The sequence below is a fragment of the Nanorana parkeri genome, unplaced genomic scaffold, assembly GCF_000935625.1.
Source record: "Nanorana parkeri isolate BGI_ZX_2015 unplaced genomic scaffold, ASM93562v1 scaffold9, whole genome shotgun sequence".
In the NCBI taxonomy this organism is placed as follows: domain Eukaryota; kingdom Metazoa; phylum Chordata; class Amphibia; order Anura; family Dicroglossidae; genus Nanorana; species Nanorana parkeri.
The window spans coordinates 3121146-3139019 of record NW_017306277.1 but is presented as its reverse complement, the minus strand read 5'-3'; the positions used below and the strand labels follow the sequence as shown (position 1 = coordinate 3139019).

Below are 17874 nucleotides of genomic sequence, written 5' to 3'. Positions count from 1 at the left end.
AACGGAATTCTGTTTTGATCATGCCAGATCGGACACATATTCATTTACATCGGACTCCCCACAGACCCAACACAGATCCGGCAATTTCTTGCAATGGAAGATCAAACTGGACAGTGGGGACATCCACTTCGGACTGCTTCGATCAGCAGGGGACTTGTGCACGTGTGAAAGGGGCCTTAGCAATTTGCTTGAAGTAGAACTGAAGCCAAAACTTGTTTTAGTTTTGGATAGAGTAAGGACCTTTTTACACGAGCATCATCAGTTCAGTCAAGGTTCATCGTTCACATCAGGTGAATCAGTTTACATCAGTTTGCACATCCATTGTCAGATCAGTTTACATCAGTTTTGGACTTTTTGTTATTATGGTAAATGTCCATGATTCTTTGCTCTTCCCCAGCACAAATTGAGTTTGCCATACTGTATTACGACATCAGTAACCTAAACTGATGTCAACTGATCATCAGCCAAACAGCCGGCTCGATGCTGATTGGCTGGGAAGCCGACTTTCCAGCCAATCAGCATGGGGCCAGCTTCCTGGCCAATCAGATGCTGGGAGGAGGGTCGTTACTTGCCACCCGGCTTCCTGACTGGCTGGGAAGCCGGCTTCATGCTGATTGGCTGGGAAGCCGGTTTCACGGTCAATCCCAATCAAGCCTGCAAACAGCATGGAGCCGGCTTTCTGATTGCCTGGCTTCCTTATTACCTGGCGCCTGGCTTCCTGATTGCCCGGGAAGCCGGCTACATGCAGCACCGGTATTGGTACTCAATATCAGCGAGTACTGAAAGCAAAATATCGGTACTCGTACTCGATAGCGAAAAACTGGTATTGGTGCATCCCTAGTTTCTAACATCTAATCTCCTGTACTGTAGTCCTTAGTAAGTAAGAGTTGAGCTCCTCATTTTAGGCACTTTTCACATAGTGGAAATACTTTGTAGCAGTCGGATTGCTCCATTGACATGCATACTCCTGTTATCAACTCTTAATCTGCAGCCGTTAGGTGATGTACAAATCAAGAGCTGTAATGGGACGTGAGAACTTTCATCATCATCAGCCAACACTTAGGCCCTAAAAGAATGGAGAACACACCGCTAAACAAGGCAAAGTTCATTTATTCACGCCGCACAGGAGAGTTTGGTGTTTTATTATACTGATCATGAACTGATGACCATCAATTGTAGTAATACATAGCAAAAGTATTCTTCATTTCACGGTGCACAGGGCTCTTTTTATTTAATTATTTCTTTTTTGTGGGTTGGATGTTACTTTATTTTATGTTCTCCATTAATAACATTTGCTGATGTTTCTGGAGTTAATAATTTACCCTTTAACACCCTGCTGCTTCTTCCCTGCATCGATTTAGCACGGGCAGCAGAAATGTTCATGAATGCGCGGGGTTAAGTTGTAAGCGGCAAGTGAATAGATTTTATATTGCTGTGCAATAATTAACTTTTAACTTTTCGCTCGGCAGCTACTTGGCGCAGTCACATGAGACCTTCAGATCACGCTATGTTATGTTACGTGGTAACTTGTTTTGCTTATGGGCAGGAGAGCACATCTTGACATGTATTATACATGGCGAGCAGCACATTTAACATGCCCTTGCTCTGTTCTGGTATCTAAGTTTCACTTTGGAATATGGACTATTGGATGCTGTGGTATTATTTTCTGAATAATGTCTGTACGTTGACGTCAAGGGGGCCTAGTTATAGTGAATGGAAAATACAGTCTGTTTGCTTTTTTGATGCCCCTTTACCCATGATGAAATTTTTACTTTCTTTCCATTTTGTACTTGTGTAAAGTATAAGACAAATGAGAGTGCCACACTGATTAATTTAGTTCAGTATGGGTTCTTTGTTAGATGCAATGAAAAGGTAAAAATCAAACACGTTTCAGGGGCTCACAGATTCCCCTCCCCCCTTCACCAGGGCTTAAATGCTGGCAATGATTTGTAATAATATATGGGAAATTAAAATTATGCAATCCAAGTATGGGTCGCCTGTCAGGCAGCCAATTTTGTATTTGGGGTGACACATCTGGTGTCCCAATAGTAGTGTCCCAACAAGTCCCTAGGCTTTTTGCAACCTGAGGTGGTAGTAGGGGGAGTGGAGGCATGCTTACGGGGGGAAATGGATGCCGGCCAGAGTGTCCCACTCAGCTCCTGGCAACCAGTAACATCACTGGTTGCCATGAGCTGAGCAGGATGCCGACGAGAGCGTCCCAGGTTGCGTAGAGCTAGGTGACGAGATGTGTATGGAGCTTACACATCTCCCCACTCGGCTCTTAGCAACCTGGGATGCTCTAGCTGGAAAGAGGACCCCCCCATGCTTTGCCTGCCACTTCCCCACATGACCCAAAGAGATGCCTCTGGCAACAGCCTCAGTCTGCCTCATTATAGAGAACTAAACACTTTGTGTAGGTCAAGCTGTGACGTGATACTTCTGGCCCTGTCTACCATAAGGTGATCTGAGTGACTGAGTGATCTCAGTCAAGAAAGGCTTAATGGACTTATGTTCAGGTACAGCTGTTCCACCTGTTTTGCAGGAGTACTTGGAGACAACTTAGATTGGCTTCACAATCTGACAACAACACAATCTGAAAAGTTAAAGTGTCCACTTGGGCACCACCTCTTAGTAAACCATTTACCAAGGTTCTCCACCCATTAACCAATGGAGGCTCATCACTCCACACATATGCATTGGAAAGAGCACCACAGGCAAGAAAAATCCTCCCTTTAGGCTCTTTAATGGGGGCACTCCAACCAAACCCTCCTATTTTATGTCTCCTGCTGTTGGTTAGCATCCACATCTCCCAAGATCTTACGCAGCAGAAAGAACAGAACATGCTATCATGTTTGCATATTAGCAGACAAAACTGTTAAAGTGTTATATTTAGAACATTGCGCAGCCCTAATTTTGAAGATAATAGAAATATCATGACAATGACCAGAGTTCTTTTTTGTTTATACGATCAAACTCAAAATCTCAATGACGCCTCACCAGTGGTGCTGTCATTGCTGACGTTAAGATCTCTGATGGACTTCACATCACGCAAACCCATTAGGATCATCATTTCCCTGATGTAATCCACACGTGTTGTTTCCTCATCTGGGCTCCTAGCGTCTTTGCATCTAGATGGCCTGATTGTGTCTTCGGCTCCGTTATTTTTAGAAGGCTCATTCCCATTCGAATTTGAGAGAGTTATGACTGAAACGGAGTGAAGCAAACCCGGAAATTAGAGCAGAGGAAATTGTGGCAAGTCCTAATTAGTTCATAATGAAAAACATGCCTAAAAATAGACCTCAGTATTCCGAAAGGTCATTCTGACATATGTAGACAAATGGGACCCTCCACACATTTTATAAAAGAGGCCAAATGTTTCATGTGTTTGGACACAAGTTCAATAGAGTCCTGATCGAATATAGTAATTCTTAGCAGCCAATCAGAAATAATCTTTGTTCTTACTCCTCTAAACTGATTAAATTGTGTGTAAACCCTAACAGTGAACCTCTCTTACTGGGTTCCCTTTGGTCTGTAATATATTTGTTAGTGTCAATTTGTTTGATAACTGCAAAAGAATACCTGTTAAACTTGCCAGAAATCTTGTCCTGACCTCCATTAATATCAGCCACAATGTTACTAGTTATCTCTGAGGACTAGCGACCCCCACCCCTCTATGGTGAAGAGGAGAGGAGGAGGGTTGTTGTATTCAGTGGGGCTTTTACAGAGAAGGAGCAGCGCCACATTAAGTCATGGTCAAATGTGCCAGCATGCAGTGACATCTGCAACGGTGGACAATATACTGTGAAAACTGACTTTCGGATAGTTGGCATTTTCATGTGGGCTCCAGCAGTGCTTTTAAAAGGGTGAATGTGTACATACAGGCAGTAGGATCCTTAGCCTAGCCGCTTGAGGCCGAGGTGGGGGTGGGCGGTGGAGGGCGATGGTGCTGGTGGTGCACGCTAAAAGGGGCCCCACTCAGTCCGACATCCCACCCAACTGACTGTCGTCACTGGTTACCAAGAGCTGAGCGGGATGTTGGCCAGAGCGTCCTGCTCAGCTCCTGGTGTCCACAGTGTCCCAGGTTGCTAAGAGCTGGTCGGGGAGATGTGTATGACCCTTAACCTAAAGAGTTGCCGCCTCATTATATAAATGGGCCTGCATATAGGTATTGTCTGGCACCTTATAGCTCCTATTATCCGGGGGAGATCTTATCCTAATATTTTAATTTTTTTTTGTGTACAGGTTTCCATCATTCCAGTATACTGAAGTAATTTAATCTGTACACTGATTGTAAACCTATTCACTACCGAAATTGTGTACTGTTGCAAAGTTCTCTTTTCTTGGGAACTGACTTTTTTTATCAGTGATTCTCATGTAGGGATGAAAAAAGGCCTCAGGATGACTCAAGATCTTTATAAATCAGGGACCTCATTTATAATTGATTTGTTCTCCTACCGGTAAAGGGTCCTTTGGATCTCTTTGTCTGTTCACCAAAGTTTCTCCCAGATGCCATGCATCACATTCAGGAGCACAAATTCTCCTCTCTACTTCCATGCCAGTCACAGAAGGCTTCCCACTGGAAAGTCAGGGAATTCCCAGGTAAACCGTCTGATGGATGTCTGTAGGTCCCCAGGCTCAGGTTTCAGCAGCAGGTTATAAAGAAAGTTTTAGTTTGCTTTTCTTGTAGGAGATTCATGAAAGAGACTCCTGCATAGTTTCTGTATGTATACATAGGTTGCCTGGCCTATCCTTGTGGGGTTCCTCAGCAAAGGCATACTTCCTAATCTTCTAAGATTGGAAGAGGGACATCTTTTAGCACAGAATCTAGGTAAAGGACACACTTCCTTATCACATAGACTATGATAAATCAAAGAATGATCACCTAAACTCTCTGGAGCTTTTTCCACCCCAACTTTTCCTTTATTTAAATGAGGCTCTAAAAACAACCAATGTAATAATCTGGGTGGTGCAATATGAAGCACATTGACTATTAAATAATGTAGTTATTCTTATAAAGAAAGATAAGTAATATGGTTCCAAGAAGGGGGACAGTCCCTCCAAATGAAGAACAGTTGGGAGCTATGCAAAACAAAACACACTGCTTTATAATATGGGTACCTCTTATGTTTTTTATTTATTCTTTTCATATGAGTATGGCCTTCAATAAATAATATAGTAGATCTATAGCCTCCTACTGAAAAAAATGTGCTGCAGCACTTAATTATGTATACCTCAAGCACAGGGGCGTAACTAGTAATCACAGGGCCCCATAGCAAAATTTTGTATGGGGCCCCTTTGATCTCTAGTTACACCCCTTGCAGAGCCCAATTGAGATCCCACACAGCCCACCTGAGGGTCACCCTGCAGAGCCCACCATAGACTCTCTGCAGGGTCACCCTCAGGTGGGCTGGTCACACTCCTTACCTGTCCGCCTCCTCTTACTCCACCGTCGGTAATGAGCCCCGCCTCTTCGGCCCGTCGCCGGCCCCTGCCCCCACCCCCGTCACCGGGCCCCGCATCCTCCTCTGATGCCAACCCGGGGCCCCGCCTCCTCCTCCACTGCTGGGTCCAGCCTGCTCCACCGCCGCTGCTGGCTCACACTGACTCAGCAGCGGCACTGTCAGTGATCTGAACTGCGGCACATTTCTCTTCACAGCCCCCAGTGACAGCCAGCAGCGTGAGATGCCATAGCTACCCAGACTCTGGTGATTGTTACGCCACTGCTCAATGGCAATGATGCTGCACTGCTCCTGAATTGATAGCAGCATTGTCACTTTTACGTCACCTGTGCCGGTTTGCACTACAGTGGCATAAAAGTATATTGCATGGGATGTGGTTATCAGAATTGTCACTGCTGATTCACAAACCTGTAGCTTGTCAATCAGAACCTGGCTACAGCTAGCCCTAACCACTGCTTTCTGGATTGACAGCACTGTCTCTGCTACTGAAATACTCCCACTGTGACCTGCAGTGTCTGGGAGGGGAAACGTGTGAAACACAAATAAAGGAGGATTTGACTCAGTCAGGCAAGGTAAAGGACGTTTCTTGTTTACTTTATGAGACTTGTGCATCACTTAGTAACTGGATTTTGTACTTCTGTAGACTGTCATACAAAAGCCTTTAGCTGTACTTTATCTTGGAGATCCACAAGACCATTAATATGTGCTACAAATGTAATCATATAGTACAGTAAAAGGGCATTTTTGTCTATGCGACACAGGCAATTTCTAGTCACCCTGTCATGTTCTTAAAATCACCTACGATTAATTGTGGTAGAAATGTAATAAATCAATAGGTTCCTCTTGGTGCAGGCTACACAGTAGCATGTAGCTGTCACTGATAGCAGATAGTAGCACAGTGTTGCAAGTGTGTGTGGTTAATCATAGTTAGGTGTGATTGTGTCCCCTGTAGCCTAGCGAGTCCTTTGTTTTATTGCTTAGTAATTGATCGCTCTCCCATATATATTAACACATCATTTTAGTAGAATTACTGAGCAACTTAAAGGAGAACTATGGGGTCAGTGTTTTTCCCCATAGTTCTCCTAAGGGTCACGGGAGGACACAAACTAGCGTCCTCCTGTGACCCAAAGCTCAGTATACCGCGATACTGAGACCGCCGCAGCCCGAACGGATCCCGACATTACTGTCGAGATCCACCCAGCTGCGTGATTGACAGCTGGCTCTGCCTATCTAGAGGCATTGCCAGCTGTACCCGCCCCCCTCCCCCATCCGTTTCGCCAGTTAGCGCCAGAGGATCGGAGAGGGGGGGAATCCCTGCAGGGGATTATCAGTCATGGCTCTCTGAAGGGACATGATCGAGAAGTGAGCAAGCGACGGTATTTGTTCGCTCACTTCCCGATCTTTTGAGCCGACGTGTGACAGTTTCATTGTCACACGCCGGCTCGAACTATGAGGCTGAGTGAAAATCACTCACCTCATAGTTCTCCTTTAAAGATGTGACTAGTTCTTGAAATGTAGAACTATGTGTTTAATAAAAAATGATACATATGGTGCAATCTGTCACTAGCATTAACACAGTTTTTGTGTTTTTTTAGTCCCCCCCCCAATAGCATAGTGTTTTAGCTGTTGATGTTGCACAAAGATTTGTCATTTTTCCACTTCCTTTAACAGGGCGACAACCTGGTTTGTTCTGCAGTGAAATCATGCAGCAACATTGTCACCCTATGGACAGGGTAGTCTTAGTTGGATATTTAGTGTACTATAAAGGGTTAGTTCACCTTTACCCAAAAAATTCCCACGCATTCCAGCGTCCCCAGGAAATCAAAAGACACTGCATTTTTTTTAAAATAAGCTTTTTAACAATGACATACCTGTAGGATGTGTGTAGTCTATCCCAAGCCTGTCAGAAAAATTCCTAGGTAGGTGATCCCCCAACACCACCCTCACCCGCCCCCATATCTTAGATGGACATGAATTTTTAAATATCCTTTAAAGGGTTAGTTCACCTTTACCAAAAACTTTCCCACGTATTACAGTGCCTCCAATATATCATACAATGCACATTTAAAAAAAAATGAAGCTTCTTTTTAATGGCATACCAGCAGTGTGTGCAAGGCTTCTCCCAAGCTCATCAGAAGAATTCCTAGTGTTGGATGCACACCCCCAGCACTTCATTAAAGGGTGCGCTGGCTCCGCTCATGCGCAGTGCACTCTCCTTCTGTCACATAACACTGAGCTCAGCTGCTGCTGTGCTCTTCCAATGTCTGGTACCTAAATGGTAGAATAGAGGAAGGGGTCACCTACCTACCTAGGAGTTTTTCTGACAGGCCTGGGAAAGGCATAAAAAACGCTTCTTTTTCCTAAACTGTACAGTTTTTATTTTAACACCTTGGGGACATTGAAATGCATGGGGAATCTTTTAGTGAAGGTGAACTAACCCTTTACGTTTCTTTCTTGGGAAAGAAATGTTTAAAATATGATTATTGTATGCATAAAAAGCTGCAGCCTGGCAGTGTTACATAGTTACATAGTTACATAGTATTTGAGGTTGTACTGAATACTATCATTACAGATATTTACTCTATACAGTTACCAGATTACAATATTGTTGCTTGGCCTTTAAATTTCAATGGACTAAACCCTACAGGGTCAAAACTTTAAACATTCTTGGAAATAAAGTGAAGTTTGCCACAACAAGAATTCATGTAACATTCTTAAAAGGAATACATCTTTTCTTCTTCCTCTCTGACCTTTCTTTGAGCCCATGAGGGTGATGATGCTATACGTCTAAATGTTTCACAATAACGTGTCTGTTTAATGTACACATTAACGTAAAGCTGAAACTTCCTTATCATTGTTTACTACAACTAATTAAAACCTTTTTTTTGTCCCGAAGGAGATCTCACGAAAGGCAGAGGACATGCGAGCACATTGCAAGGAATAATGCCCCTTTCTTTACTTCTATTTTTATACCAGTAGATAATGTTTTTTGTGTTTTATTATCTATTGTCTGCACTGCTATCAGTAGTCCTTGGAACGGCGCCCATTATACTTTCCTCTTCTAGGCGGTTGTCTTACTGAATGGAGTTCTTAAGGAACGTGTGTCACTTCTTCCCTTTTTGTCCTTATGGAATTGATCAGTGTTCAGTATGGAAGTGGTTAACAATTGTTATTGTGGCAAAGAACGGAAATGGATTCATAAAGATGTGTTAAACACATTTAAAGTGTATGTAAGCCCTAACAATAAACTGATTTGCCACATTTTGGTCTGTTAAATATACAGCTGAAAACATTTTGTTATATCTCTTCATTAAGTGCAAATAAGCACGTGCTGATCATGACAGAAATTCAGAGCTGTCCTGTGCACACTTCTTAGGGGATTAATTAGTTCTCCTAGTTGTTATCTTGGAACTGTAGAATCATTAGTGTATATGCCAGCGTTTTGCAACCTTTTTTTAGTCATGGCACCCTTTAAAAGTATTCAAAATCTCAAGACACCCCAGTCTCAAATATCGTACACTTAAAGGGCACCCCACGCAAAAACACACAAAAAAGTAGGTTTCCCCTTCACATCAAAGTGCCCGTTTCAAATCAAGATTCCCACCCCATTCACATCAGAGTCATCCTTTGCATCATCCTTTGCTTTAGGTCAGCACTACAGCTACCAGCTTCCCTACCTCATTGGATTTTACTCCCAAACTGAGAATTAGTTATACACTTCTAACTACATTTCTGTAAAATGACATGAGAATTGTTCAGGTGACATTGTGGTTTGTGGTGTGTCATCTTCTTACGTTGTCTCTTTTTAAAATCTCCCTGCAGGTCAAAAACAAAGTAGATTTAAACAGAAGAAAAGGGGATCTTCTAAGGAACAAAAGAGCGTGTTTTCAGATGAACCAAACATAAGAGAAGGGCTGTTTGATAATGTTGATAAAATCAATGGAACACAAACTCTAAGGAGAACAAAGCGTTTTTTGTCCTATCCTCGTCATGTTGAAGTGATGGTGGTTGCTGACAACAGGATGGTGGAGTATCACGGGGCTAATCTTCAGCATTATGTTTTAACGCTCATGTCTATAGTAAGTATCTGAACTTTGCTTGCATCACTCTATTCTACAGATCACTTCATTTCTGCTTCTGAAGGTTCCTAGATCCCATGCCTTTGCTGTATGCAGGACCTTCTCTGCAATCCAAGATGAATACCTTCTAGTGAAAAGTACTATTCCTATTTCAGCTGTCAAATACTAGAGCCTCTATTGACCACTTAAATTTAGGCATTTTAAAGGTAAATGACAGGTGGCAGGCTTAGTTTTAAGATGGAGCGGGGCTTTATCCCAACTTGAAGAAAGTAATGGTCCTGTATAAAGTCTGGGTCCAAGATGGAGCATCCCATCCCTGCTACCATGACTGCGTTGCAATCTTTGGTGCACCTCAAACCTTGGAACCTTACGTTGTCTATAGCACCATGTCTGAAATGAAAACCAAAACTGCATTAGACACTCGATGGAGTGTTACCAGTCTGCCATAGGATTTTTTGATCCGTACAAACGTACTTGGACCAATTTAGACAAGAGTCTATTTACCTACCAGCATGTCTTTGGAGTGTGGAAGGAAACTTGAGTACCCAGAGCAAACCCAGGCATGCACATGGAAAACATGCAAAATGTTCTCCAGATATGAGCATTCCAGGAATCCTGATTCCAAACTCTAGTCAATTACTCTGGTGCAGAGAATAGAAATTTGAATATTTTGTCAGTTATAGAAATCTATTGGTGGATGCAGATGGCCCACTGAAAACCTATTAGCCTGAATTCAACAGTATAATGCAGATGCCTGTCCATGCCTGCACCAGTACCATGGTACCCCCTAAATCTTATGCTGCTTCCTTTTGCAACTTTCTAATAGAAGGGTGTTGTGCCCATTCTCCCCACCCCCACACTTTACATAGTGATGTGCCAAAAGGAAAGTGTGGGAAAAAGCTGTTCCCTGAGATAATTGGTACCAGGCAATGTCTACTCACATCGTCTTCTTCTCTCTGCTTTGTTTGCGCCTGTTTGTATGCTCAGGTGGGCCAAGCACACGTGTTTATGTGAAAGCTGTCAGATATGTGAGCTTTGATACTTTTAGCCTTCGAATGCAAACAGACCAAACCAATGAATTATAAAGGGCAAAGTGTACAGACCAGCTTGAATTTTGTGTGGACTGGTGTTTTCCCAAGAAAAAAAGTGTCATTTGTGGTGTTTGCTGCAAGCATACATGGGCACCTTTGTACCTTATAAGTGTGCATCGTAAACAGTAGTATCATTTGGAAGTTGAACTGTCTACAAACATGCAACTCCTGTTTAATGTCTATAACCAGCTTCAGTTCCTACCAATCACTCTCCTTTCTATTTGAATTTTTATTTAATATGTCTGCAAAATTGAGACATAGTTTAAAGGAGAACTATGAGGTGAGTGTTTTTCACACATTCACATAGTTAGGGTCGACCTGTGACAAAGAAGCTGTCACAGGTCGGCTCTATTGATCGGGAAGTGAGCAGAAACATGCAGCAATCTGCTCACTTCCCAATCCTCTCCCTGCAGTGAGCAGTGAGTGTCAGTCACTGCTCCCCGCAGGGATTCCCCCCTCCCCTCTCCGATCCTTCAGCGCTGAGTGGAGGAACAAACGGGGAAGGGGCGGGCACAGCTGGCTCTGCCTTTTGATAGGCAAAGCCAGCTGTCACTCACGCAGCTTGGTGGATCATGACAGTTTTGTCGGGATCTGTCCCGACTGCAGTGCTCTCAGTATACCGCGGGCAACAGCTCGCTATATAGTGAGCTTTGGGTCGGGGGAGGAGGTTAGTATATGTCCTCCCGTGACCCTAAAGAAAACTATGGGGAAAAACACTTACCCCATAGTTCTCCTTTAAGCACTTTGGAACTTACAGTATGTATGAAAGGTGCATGAAAAAGAACATTTCTTGATGCCCACAGGTCCTAGTTACACTTTCAACGGCACTGCAAAGATGTATTTTTGAAGATGACTTAGGGTCCCTATCTTCCATACATACACAAGGGCCAATGAAGGAGCCAATGAACATTTTGTTGGAGTTGGGGAGGAAAGCGGAGTACCTGGAGGAAACCCATGCAAGCACAGGAAGAACATGGAAACTCCATGCAGATTGTGTCCTGACTGGGAATTGAACCTTACTGCAAGTCAAAAGTGCTAACCACCAAGGCACTTACATGGGCTATCTTTTATATTTTACCAAAAAACTGGGTAATAATAAATGTTTCCTAATATAATGTAAGAAAAACCTTTTTTTCCCAAAATTTTCTGTAATTTTTCCTAATTATAGTAAAAAATAAAAACCCCAGTGGTGTTTAAATACCACCAAAAGAAAGCCCTATCTGTCCCCAAAAAATGGTATAAAATTAATTACAGTACAGCGTTGCATGACGGAATAAACGTCAGTCAAAGTACCGCAGCGCTGAATACTGAAAAATGGCCTGGCCAGGAAGGGGGTCTAAACACCTGGTCTTGAAGTGGCTAAATGACTTCAAATTACTGTCTTAGTGTACATGTAACCTATAAGCAATATAATCTATCATTTCGATGGCATAGCTATTATTCATGATGATGTGATGTCCCAATACATCAGCAACTAATTATTTATTTCTTGTAGGTCTTTATCTGAGCCCACTTAAAGCCAATCTCCATCCAAAACAGCAAGGATGGCTCAGAGCCTCTGCTAGATATATTTTTTTTTCATCTGTGTCTCATATTTACGCTCAATGCTCGTCAGGAAAGGACATGATGGGGAATAGCTGCGATTAGCGGCTTGTTAGCCACTGATCACAGCTCTTCATTTAGGTAAAAGAGTCTAGAGAACCCTTCTTCCATAAGTTGATATAGCTTATAGCAGGAAAGAATACAGCCAATGCAAGACATACTGATCTGGCCAGCTGGAAGCAGTTCTGTTACACCCTATACCTTATATCATTGCCAGGGAGAGGGTTTAGGTGTATGTAAACTCAAATCTATCTTTTAGTATGTTTTGTATCATATCTTACACTGTACAGTTTTTATTTGTGGGTATATTGCAAAGGTTCCTACCTGGAGATCCTGCTAGTAACAGAACTTCCTGACAATGCTAAGTCACTACCTCACAATTAGCAGCAGTGTTGTCAGCCTGCTGTGTGCATCCCTACATTTGGCGTTTGGGCTGCCTATCTGATAGACCTGATATGCAGCCCCATGGCCATCTGAATGAGAACACATGGTGGTCTGACAACACATCTGCTTAGTGTTGTTACCCTGCAACAGGAAGTGCAGTGACTGGGAAGATCTCCAGGTAAGAAACTTAACTACAAATAAAAAAAGATGGACTTCATAATATTGTATGCAGTGATGCATAATGGCAAATATACTGAAAAGTAGATTTAGTGTATATATATACGTTAATACGTAAAACCTCTCAACCAACAAAATGTTAAGCACGTGGACAGCTTGCATGACGAATTCCTTCTTGTGTGAATAACAGCAATGCTTGGTTAATTTTGAATGCAATTGTAAAGACCATGCTGATTAATTTTCTTTCCTGCAGGTAGCCTCTATCTATAAAGACCCAAGCATCGGTAATTTGATCAATATCGCCATAGTAAAATTAGCTGTCGTCCATGATGAACAGGTACGATGATTTCTTGTGTGGTTTACGGCATTAAAAATGATATCGAAGCTTTTACTACAATAAGCATTGTCTCTATCCCTACTAGGAGGGTCCATCCATTTCTTATAATGCTCAAACTACTTTAAAAAACTTTTGCATATGGCAGCAATCCCAGAACCACCCAGATGACAGCCATCACTCACATCACGACACAGCGGTACTCATTACAAGGTTGGGAAAACATTTTCTTGTGTCTGTACAAATTAAAAAGCCTACTGTTGTTTACCTCCCTTCTGCAAAAGAGATCTGCAGCACTATGGCCACCAGGTGAAGCCCTTGAGCATAGGAATTTCCTATGCTCCTGGGCTCCAACTAGTGGTCATAATTTCTGTGAATCTTATTTGCAGAGCTGTTCACTGTGCAAACAGTTTATAAATCAACCCCATAGTGTACAGCTTGACCATGCAAGTTACAGCCTGATTATACAAGTTTCATTAAAGAACTCAACTTCATTAATTAACCCCCGGGGCTACCCCCCGCACTCCAAGGGTTAACAGCTTATTTTTCTCTAGGGGCTCAAATAAAAAGAAATACTCTGTTGGGTGCATGGCATTCTGAACACCAACCTCTCATGCAGGCACTTGCTCCTCAGACTTCAATGTCCCCTCTGTTTCTCACCAGATCTAGGGAGATCAGCTCACAGCATATTAGCCAGGAGAGCAAGCAGAGTGCTTATAAGTTCAAACTCTTCAACAGGCTGGCAGTGATGACATATCCAGGTGTTCTAGTACTACAACCCTGCGCTGCTATTCACATCATCTACTCCTGGGGGAGGACAGCAGTAAAATTATAGTTTAAAGAGAACAGAGGAGGTACAGTTTTTGTACTGCTTTGGCTCTGTTTTTCAGCTTTTTCAAAGGTGGAGAAGCAAAATCTGATATAAATGAAGTGAGCGATTAGTTTAACACACTGTCAGGGGCGCATTTTTCATTTACTGAAGCTTACGTCAACTTGCTAATCCCTCAGCTGAGGTAGTGTTCCTCGACAAGCATCTGAGATGTGCACAAATAAAAAATTGCTTTATGAATTAGGATTTAATGCATGGAAAAGTCTGGTATGTGGAAATAACATATGTAATCCTCAGCCGCTACCCCCAGCAAATGGAAATAACAGAAAAAACAGTAGAGGACAGAAAAAACAAAAAACATTTGTGAAGGCAGTGAATGCATAAATTGGAGCCGTACATTACATTTGCATGTGCAGAATTTTGAGACTGTTAAAGTGAATGAGTCCTGAAATAAAATGCCGGTGTGTGAAGGTCTAGAGTGAAGTTTCCACTCCCTAAGTCAAGTTGCACTCTAATTCTGGGTCGTTGAAGCTGCAGTAGAACTGATGGTCAACCATGGAGGTAGAGAGCTTCTATTCGAGGCTTGTGACAGGTCCCATAAAGCCATACCCCATTCTAACAAGGCCACTGTTGTCTGCCCCACCATCCTTTATTTATCAAAACCACATTTGTTTTCGGCCACATTCGGCCATTTGGTGTTTAGTCATTTTATTAGAAACTATCGTCATTCTTCAGAGCGGTGATCAGTGGCGTGAACAGGAGGAATGTTGAGTATTTCGCTTCCTCTTTTCAGGTAAACCTTTTATTTTGCCAAATTACTGGAAACCATGATAATTTGACCATACTTACATTTCACACCAGAATGCTGAGGACACTGCTCCCTTCTCACCCTGAAACTGCTCTCTCAGACTGACCACCTGTACTTCAAAGCCTCCTCTCAATGGACTTAACAGGCGTGCCCCTAGTCGGGTTAAGTATAATCCTTTTTTCTCACACCGCTGCCCTCTACAAAGCCTCAAATGCATTTTTTTACAGCAAAATCATTATAGTGCAGTTTGACTTTCCAACCTCTGTCTTTCTTCAGACACTTGTGGCCATCTAAAAGATAAGTCTACACAGTATAAAATGATTTATTAGCAACGTCTACAAGGTACTCGAACTGTTCACCTAATCATTTTGTTCTAAGCTAAATGCCAAATGCAACTTCTGTCTGGATATATCATTATGAAGCCAGGCAGCGCCGAGCCTTCTGTGTTGTTGGGCCCCAAAGAAACTGCATGGTCTGCAACGGCTGTATAAGTATACATGACAGCACCAGCCCTAAATGAAAGGTTAATATTAATGAATGTATATATAAGTGTAATTTTGTTTTTGTGTATGTGTATTTTTTTTGTTCCTTTTTGTACTTTTTAAATAAAACTCATACTTTGCATTCAGACAGGATATATGCAGAGCCCATGAGAAATGTGATACATTAGGTAAGACACATCTTCATTATATTGCAATTATAGTTGTAAGCGTGCAAAAGTTGGTCAGGGACTGGAAGTCTATGACTAAACAGTGAAATATGGAAATTCATTTTCCTCTGTAAATTAAAACCTGACAGGGTGACTTGCTATTCATGTTGACGTGGAGGTGTTGCAAAAACAGAGAATCATGTCTAGTGTGTATAGCAAAAGAGGTCGGTAGTCATAACAAAAGAGAACACTGGACATAATTCTATGGTTTTTGTTCTTTGTATTTTAAGCCACGCCTCTTAAAGGGTTTAGCCATGCTTTTTCTACCGTAAAGTGGACCAGAACTGAAAATGTGAAGATTTTTTATCCTATAGGGACACCTAGAAATGTTCATTGTCTCTAAGCAGTACTCTGAAAGATTTACCTTTTGTCTTGAATCCCTCTTGAAAAATAGCAAGGCCCTGTAGTACAGGTGCCTTTGCCTGCTACACCTCCTGCATTGGGTGTCATTAAAAATTATTCACACCACACTATGTTTCCCACATGCATACATATATACAGGTGATCACAATTTTTTAACCACTGAGAGCTGCACACCAAGGTGTACTTACTGAGCACCAAAAGTGCCATTATAACTGGTTGCCTTTTCCCCCACTAGAGCAGGCTTTCACAACCAGCGTTCCATGGAACCCTAGGGTTCCTCATGAGTTTGCTAGGGGTTCCTTGAGCAATGTCAAATTGATATCCCATCTAAAATTACTACTAATGAAAGGGGACAGTCACTATTTCCTACTGACATTTAGGGGTCTATTCACAAAGCTAGCCAAAGTTTCGGCTGATCCTTCGGCTAGCTTCAGCCGTCGGAGCCCTTCGGTTCAGTTGATCTGAAGGGCTGCTGTACACGCTATTCACTATAACCGAAGGCGGCCGAGCAGCCCAGCCAAGCTGAAGGCACATGCTTCGGCTCGACCGAGCCGAAGTTACTGCCAAAGTGGAGCGAAGGCCGGCCTTTCACTCCCGCAAATGGCCACAGGGCGGAGCCAGCCGTGATCTCACGACTGGCTCCGCCCAGTTGTAATGACAGATCGGCATCCCCAAATGACCTGGGGACGCTGAGCTGTCATTCAACAATAACAACTGTGCGGAGCCGGCCATGGCATCACTGGCGGCTCTGCAGGTCCAGGCCAATAGGAAAAAGGTTGGGCGGAGCTAGCAGTTACTGCTAGCTCTGCCCAATTGGTTTTTTCTGTTTTGTTTTGGGTTTTATCTTTTTCAAAAAATCTTTATTTATTTATTTTAATTTATTATTTAGATTTTGTAAACATTTTTTTCAACTTTTTTTTGTTGCTATTCTGCCTGGTACCACTCACTGCTGTTCGGCCCCTATGTGAATAGGAGCAAACGGCAGCGAGTGAGCTGCCAGAGCTTCGACTCTGCCGATCCATATGTTGGAGCGGCTGAGTCCAAGTCTGTCTGCACTTCGGCTCACTTCACTACGGTTCGGTTACTCACTCGGCTGCCTGGGGCAGCTTAGTGAATAACCCTATGTAAGGGATCACTTCTACACCGATCACCAGTGCAAGAGGTTTTTTTATTAAACTGATCACCAATATGAAAGGGCATTTCTCCACTGGCCACCAATGTAAGGGGGCATTTCTCCACTGACCGCTAACATAAGAGGACACTTTTACACTGACGACTAGCGTAAGAGGATAATTTTTACTGTCTGTGTTTCTTTTCTGGCCATTATTATATATTCATTTTCATGAATGAATTTACTTTTCAACTTTCAACAGCTTACTGAACATGCTACTTTACTGTGAACAATAGATTTATAATTTTTAGCAGGGATTCCCTGAAACCTCAAAATTATTTCAAGGGTTTCTCCAGGGTTGAGAAAGACGGCACTAGAATGTCTCCTACTGATGGCAACATTCTCGTATATAAGTAGTGTGAGTATATACTTTGTACTGACCAGCCTTTGTCCCTTTCAGGCCTGGCAGAACTGGGTACAGTTTGTGACCAATACAGGAGCTGTTCCATAAGTGAAGACAATGGACTGAGCACAGCTTTTACCATAGCACATGAGCTTGGACACGTGTATGTTTGATGTAAATATGTCTTTGAAAAAATCTTATCCTTTAGCTTTGTTAGAAGTTCTTCTAGCAAATGTTTCCATTTTGGGAATGGTAAAAATGATGTCAAGTTTTTTTATTTATAGTTATTTTACTGTTTATGTACCCTTTGGAGAGATTTTTCCTTTACTTCCTGTACCACAGACACAACAGGAAGGTCTAAGAAATCTCCCCAAAATGAAGGAAAATCCTCACCGAGACAGCTAGATGTCCCCGTTGGAAGATACAGTACCCCCTTTATTTCAGTTACAACTGGTTTAGATATCCCATTACTTTCGGCAGGGGCATCCCTAGACGTTTTGCCATGTGAGGCTGGGAGGGTGGGGT

The 17874-nt window shown here is 42.6% G+C and overlaps 1 protein-coding gene across 1 annotated transcript in view; it reads left to right on the top strand.

The window, feature by feature from the left end:
• The window catches only part of ADAMTS9 (ADAM metallopeptidase with thrombospondin type 1 motif 9), a 202755-nt gene that overhangs the window by 33582 nt on the left and 151299 nt on the right, over positions 1-17874 (top strand). Inside the window, exons 4-9 of the mRNA XM_018554557.1 lie at positions 3725-3746; positions 9298-9538; positions 13046-13129; positions 13215-13339; positions 15393-15433; positions 17407-17512. Of these exons, the coding sequence (XP_018410059.1) occupies positions 3725-3746; positions 9298-9538; positions 13046-13129; positions 13215-13339; positions 15393-15433; positions 17407-17512 (619 nt within the window). The remainder of the gene's footprint in view (positions 1-3724; positions 3747-9297; positions 9539-13045; positions 13130-13214; positions 13340-15392; positions 15434-17406; positions 17513-17874) is intronic.